This window comes from Frankliniella occidentalis, unplaced genomic scaffold (assembly GCF_000697945.3).
Source record: "Frankliniella occidentalis isolate FOCC.00 unplaced genomic scaffold, Focc_3.1 Scaffold3488, whole genome shotgun sequence".
NCBI classification, from domain to species: Eukaryota; Metazoa; Arthropoda; class Insecta; order Thysanoptera; family Thripidae; genus Frankliniella; species Frankliniella occidentalis.
The window spans coordinates 1-6,192 of record NW_026270545.1 but is presented as its reverse complement, the minus strand read 5'-3'; the positions used below and the strand labels follow the sequence as shown (position 1 = coordinate 6,192).

The window sequence follows — 6,192 nt, the reverse complement described above, 5'->3', positions numbered from 1 at the left end:
GAGACATGGTTTGGCATGCATGATTATTATGATCAGTCTAAAAGATCATAAAGACGTGAGACTTGGTCTATGGGCAGCTACCTTGTTGCAGTTTTCGATTTCATTGTTCCGGGCTGTCGGCTGTATTCATCGGTCGGGCGAGACGTCGGCGCCTCGCACCTGCAGGTGCCACACCCGGGCCACGGGGCCACTGTGCACGCTCCACTTGCGGATGGAAGAAAAAGTGAGCGTGTTGTACTGTTTCGTTCGATCATATTCTGTTCGTTTGTTTTTTTGTTATCGCTGATGTGTCAAATGTCTCCTCTGCGCAATATTTTTTTAAATGTAGAGTGGTTGAGACAACAGAGGAAAAAAGAAACGCGGGTAGAACATAAATGTTCCCCCCCTAAGCTGGGCTTTTGGAGGTTTGTGATGCAGACTTAATCTTTTAGAGGCCAGCTTCGATCAGGAGCACTATCGTAGTGTCGGTATCTCTCGATTTACGACTCCTCGAGTAATTGGTGCTTATCAATTTAAGCAAAATGTCAAGGTAGTTTATAATTCCAATAACACTAATACGTAATGGTCGCTCAAACGAATGTTAGGGCGCTATATATAGTTTTCGGCAGAGTGGTAAGCATACCGCGGTGCGCGATCGATATCCATTACTGCGTTGCACGCGCGTGACAGCGTGCGCAAACGACACGACACCTTGACGGCAAACGACACACACACACACACTCGCACATCCATACACACTAATAATTGGGCCCTAATGATACTTTCCACTCGCAGCAGACAGACATGTCTATGTTTTTAATGAGTGCGAGAAAGGCTCTGACGCCGCCAAAAATATTCCAATTACTGGCGAATGGCGTCGGCAGCAGTTTTTGAAGGTGGCGGAAGTCCTTGTCCCCCCCCCCCACATCCTTTCATCCTCCTCCTCCTCTCCCTCCCGCTTCTTCTCGACATCCTCGTTCGGCGCAGGTCGGCTTCCAATAGTAATAATCATTATAATACTCCTTCGTGACAGAAAAGGTAAATAGAGCAAGCGCCGCTTCCGCCCGCATTCCAGCCCAACACGCCGAGAGTGCCCTGTTGACAAACTGCTTGTTGAGCTCATTGACAAACTCGAATTAGGCGTGCGGACCTGTTGTGCCCCCCTTCCCCCTCCCCCAACCTCGTCCCACACCCTCTCTCCGCCCTACCCGACCCGCCTGGTTCATGGCGTATGGGGAAGAACCGTTCTCCCCATGAACCAGTCGTCCCCCGAGACCGGGGTAGCGAGGAGCGCCGCGGGAGCCTTCTCGTCCTTCCTCCATGATCGTCCTCGTCCATCTCCTCGGGTGGGGCAGACGCAGACCTTGCTATCTGAAACCACCCTTATGCATTTCATTGCCCTGCCGCACCCCCCGAAAAACCTCGTGATGTAACGCGATCTAAATTAGTCCGCTGACATGCCTTTGAAAATAACTTCTCTCGACTCGTCCTTTTTCTCTCCCCTGACTGCACGCTGACTGGCTCGTTGCAATAAAACACGCGAGGGAATATGACGAAAAAGACGAGGAAAAGAGAAGCAAAGCGTAAAACGAGACGGGAAAAAAGGAAATAACCGCACTAAAAAGAAATCCGTCGTCCTCAGCAGCGATAAACGCAGTCGGCATCAGCAGCAGCCGCCGCCGCAGCAGCAACATGCCCCACGTGTCCGTGTTACTCCTGGCGCTGGCGATCGCCGACAAGGAATTCGCGGCTCGCGAGCCGGTCGCCGTGCTGCTGCAGCAGCAGCTACTCTGGAGGCCCTCGGCCTCCAGCAAACGGCTGCTGGAACTGGGGGAGCAGATCCCGGGGCAAGGGCAAGGGCGGCGGGAGGAGTGGATCATGGAGCAAGGGCAAGGGCAGCTGGAGGAGCGGATCCTGGGGCAAGGACAAGGGCGGCCGGAGACGAGGATCATGGAGCAAGGGCAAGGGCGGCTGGAGGAGCCGATCTCTGGGCAAGGGCGGCTGGCGGAGCAGATCCTTGGGCAAGGGCGGCTGGAAGAGTCCTTCAACCTGATCAAGGAACTTCAACTCGTAGGACGATGGCCGCTTATCCTGTGCCGCGCCGAGGAGGTAGGATGTCGTTTCGCTATCAGGCCGTAGATGTGGTGGTTATGCGTGGGGTTTACGGCAACGCTGGCAGGCCAGGCCGCGCCGCTGGGCGGCGGGAACGGCACCACGCCGAGGCCCCCTGGCTGGCAGCTACGTGCTGCTCGCGACCGAGGCCACGCTGCCCGCCCTGGTGGACTTGGCCGCCGGGCATCCGTCCTGGAACCCCGGGGCACGCTTCCTCGTCATCCTCCTTGACGGCCGCGACAGGTAGGCAAGTAGGCAGACCCGTTTGGCCGGGTAGGGCGGCCGCACGACCGCACGACCCGCATGGCTGAGGCCCCGCTGTTGCAGTGAGGACCAGGACCAGGGTCTGCAGGGCCCCCAGCGGCGCGCCACGGCTGCTGTCGGCGCCTTGTGGGCCCGGCTGGCCTCGCGCGTCGTAGTGCTGCACGAGCTCAGGGTGTTCGCCTGGTCGGCGTACTCCTCGACGTGCGCCGACACCGTGGCCGTCAGGGCGGTGGCCAACCTCTCGGCGGCCGTCGAGGAGGTGTCAGCGGTGTTCCGGTCGCCCCTCGCGACCGCCGGCTGCCCCCTGCGCTACTCGGCCGTGGCCTGGCCGCCGTACGTGCTCAGCGGGGCGCGCAACCCCGACCGCGGCTTCGACAGCGGTCTCGACGTTCAGATGCTGCGCGCCTTCATGCGCCACAAGGTGCGTTGTCGTCGGCTGACTTAACGTCTTCTGGAGCCGCCGTGGCCGCTGACGGGGGCCTCTGTCCGTCCAGGGTATGCGGCCGCGGTTTGTAGAGCTGGCCGACAAAGAGCAGCGCTGGGGCGACAGCCTCAACGGTTCGTGGACGGGGCTTCTGGGCATGCTGCAGCGCGGCGAGGTGGACATCGTGTTCGGGGGTTTCTACTGCCTGCCCGACCGGGCCAACGCCTTCCACCCCACGATGCCCTACACCCACGAGGTGGGCACCATCGCATGGCGGCGTGGGGCGGCAGGATCTAGTCTCGGGTGCTCATATATTCCTTGCGTGCTGCAGTCCATCTCGTGGTGGGTGCCGCGGCCGCATCTGGTGCCCAACTGGCAGATCCTCTTCGGGGCCTTGCCCAGCGACGCAGGCTGGGGGGGCTTGATGGTCTTGACGCTCTCCGCGGCCACGGTCCTGGGCATGCAGCGCGCCCAGAGGGCCGCTCTGCCTCGCGGCCCGGGCCTCCGCCCCCGCCGCGGCGACGGCGTCGTCCAGGTGATGCTGTCTATCGTGGGCACCGCGCTGGACCAGCCTCCGCTGGTGTTGTCGCATGCAGCCGCGCCGCGCCTCTTCTACTTCACCTACGTGTTCTTCTTCTTCCACTTCAACATTGTCTTCCGCACGGCCATAACGACGCGCCTCGCGAGTCGCCCGCACCTCGTGCGTATACAGGAGCTATGCTATAAAACTAAATAGCTAATGTGGGATAACTAATTATATAGCTATGTAGCATGGAGCTAAAAATTAAACTGTGTGGCTAATAATGTAGGTAAATAGCTAAACAACCGAACATAGCTATTATTTAGCTCATTTTACAGCTAGAGAGCTAAATAATTAGCTATCCCGCTTTTAGCTTTTCGGTTTAGCTGTTTTTTCGAGCAGTGTCAAAATAGTACGGTGAATTTCACTGTACGTTACAGTGAAACTTGTGCCTAGGTAGTCTTTCTGCACAAACCTAACAATGTACTTCTCTTGCCTGTGACCCTCTCAGCCCGGGCTCTCGACGTACCACGACCTGCTGCTGCACGGCTTTGAGGTGGGCACGTCGTCGACGGACCAGGCCGTGGACCTAATGCTGGACGACGAGGACATGGCGTCGATCCGCGACCTGCACAAGGACTGCGAGGTGTCGGAGTGCCTACGCAAGCTCCAGCAGCGCCACGACAACTACGGGCTCTTATTCAGCAGCGCCGTCATGCAGTACCTCACGCCCAAATACTTCCTGGTGAGTGTGAGCGGGCGGTGGAGGGGTACTCAGTACTCCACTCAAAAATATCAGTGTACACCCATCAAAAAAAAAAAAATAGGATGAATTTATTAAACATTCAATAACACAACTCAGATTTTTAAAAGTAAAAACATAGGAAAAGGAAATTAATTGCAGAAAAATTGGCGCACACTTGAATTTGTAGTGACTTACCCGTTGGTTTACATCCCCTCACCTTGTTGAACCCGCTGTAGGACAGTGCAGGGATGCCGTACGTGGAGCGCCTGCCGAGCCCCGCGCTGCCCACCTACGTCACCATGTACTTGCGCAAGGGACACCCCCTCGCCATGCAGGTGGACGCGCTCTTCGCCCGCCTCGTAGAGGCCGGCTTGCCCGACGTCTGGCTCCGCAAGGCGGCCTCCGCGGATCACAGGGTAAGAGCGCAAAGCCGGGAGGAGGAGGTGCACCGTCTACACTTACTTCACACATCGCGTTCGGCAGGGGAAAAAATGTGGCGGAAATGTCCTCGGCAGGACAAGGATGGCGATGGCGTGCCTGACCCCGAGGACGGCGGCGCGGACAAGGAGCTGACCCTGGAACACCTGACCGGCGCGCTGGTGGCCCTCGGCCTCGGCTCCTCGCTGGCCGTCCTGGCCTACCTGGCCGAGCTGGCAACCTCCTTGGGATCGCTCGTGGCGCGCCGCCTCAGGGTCAGCGTGTCCTGGCGGCCCGCCACCGCGGACGACAGCCCCGTGACCAGGAGATCGCCGTCGTCCCGGCGTCTACGGCGTGCCGATCCTGGCGCTCGCCATTGCGGCGTCCTGAGTCCTGAGGCTGTGGGAGGACTGAGGCGGCTGCCGGTCCACGCGGTGGCTATGGGTTCCCGCCGCCGCCCTCTTCCCGGCTTCGGCTCGTAAACTCCTCATGCACCGCGATGAAGGATGGGCGCCGCCGCGCGCTGCCCGCCCCCCGGGCCCCGGGCGCCCCAATATATCGGATGCGCGTGTACGTGTGTTGTTACGTTGGGTGATTCGAGGTGTGTGGTTATGGGCGGGGCGGGGCGGGGCGAGCAGTTCATGAGCATATGACGCAACACGCGGCGCTGCTGCGCGTGAAATGGTTCGCCAAGTGATGCGGCAGCGTGTAATTTTTCAGCCGGGCCACCGGGACGCTCCTGCCGCCGGTTCCCGCCGGGTGGCCCGGCCCGCCCCTCTGTACTACACCGCCCGCCCGCCCATTCACATCACTAAACACTTTATTCTAATACCTCAGCCTCGCGGCGCCGCCGAACGCCCCGCCGCCGTCGCCCTGGGGTCGGCGTTGTGACGCAACACGTAGGAGGGCCGGCCGATATCAAGTGGCATTAGTGGCATTAGCCGATCAACGAATTGAGCCGTCTTTGGTGAAAGGGAGTAATTGAATTTGAGTGCAGCACGGCGGGCCCTCTTGTTTACCGCCGCGGCCAACCCTCGACGCGTACGTGGCGCGGCGCACGTAAGTGTGTTGTACCGCGGAGGGGCGTGGCAGTTGTGGACATAATGCGAGTCATACGTGACCATGATCTGGACGCACAGTTTTACGAAAAATATGTCATGCGGTGAGGCTGTCTCTTGTCACATACTCTAAGTTGATTCACTCTTGAGGAGGAAAATGACAGAAAATTTGTGTGCAATTTTGTATGCTTCCCGCGCCCCTCTAAAATCGCGTACATTGAACTTTACAAAACGAAACCGAAATGAATTATAAAATGGTTTAGAGGAGTAGGCATGCGAAGAAATAAAGTGAAAAAATAGACGCGGCCAAGAGGCGAGGTAGTAGTATTTTCATTTTCTGTCAACGATCCTTGGAGTCGCTGCTGTATCATCAGGAGGGCCCGCCTCCCCCGTTAGGCTCGAGGCGCGCTGACGCCCGGAGTCTCATTCCTTTAATTCAAAACAACAACAACGCCAGGCTTTGCACCGATCCAGGCCGACGGGACATTCCTCACTTGCGTTTCCAGCCGCACATTTCCAAACGCCTCCCCCGGACGCCTCCAGCAGCACACGGGGCATGAGGCGCAGCGCCGGCACGCAGGCGCGCACTCGCAAAGATACGGTAGCGATAACAAGCCCTGTCCGCCTAAATGTAATCAAAGTGCACTCACACACACACGCATAAATATAATAA

At 58.4% G+C, this 6,192-nt stretch overlaps 1 protein-coding gene across 2 annotated transcripts; it reads left to right on the top strand.

The window, feature by feature from the left end:
* The first annotated feature begins 2,765 nt into the window (after window positions 1-2,765).
* LOC113201815 (uncharacterized) lies at window positions 2,766-5,836 on the top strand. 2 transcript variants are annotated; one of them, XM_052276580.1, is made up of 5 exons: window positions 2,766-3,035; window positions 3,111-3,479; window positions 3,811-4,044; window positions 4,281-4,460; window positions 4,560-5,836. In XM_052276580.1, exons 1-5 carry the CDS (start codon window positions 2,853-2,855, stop codon window positions 4,941-4,943), a joined length of 1,350 nt encoding a protein of 449 aa, XP_052132540.1. In that variant the 5' UTR covers window positions 2,766-2,852; the 3' UTR covers window positions 4,944-5,836. The 2 variants fall into 2 exon arrangements, with proteins under 2 accessions (XP_052132540.1, XP_052132539.1); XM_052276579.1 differs by having other exon boundaries at window positions 4,281-5,836.
* Window positions 5,837-6,192: the final 356 nt, after the last annotated feature.

Bases quoted from the DNA above. Each gene is read 5' to 3' on its own strand.
- LOC113201815 (XM_052276579.1), top strand. From the start codon at position 2,853: ATGCGGCCGCGGTTTGTAGAGCTGGCCGACAAAGAGCAGCGCTGGGGC. The intron at 3,036-3,110 runs GTGGGCACCATC...TGCGTGCTGCAG, and splicing joins CGATGCCCTACACCCACGAG to TCCATCTCGTGGTGGGTGCC. The intron at 4,045-4,280 runs GTGAGTGTGAGC...AACCCGCTGTAG, and splicing joins TCACGCCCAAATACTTCCTG to GACAGTGCAGGGATGCCGTA.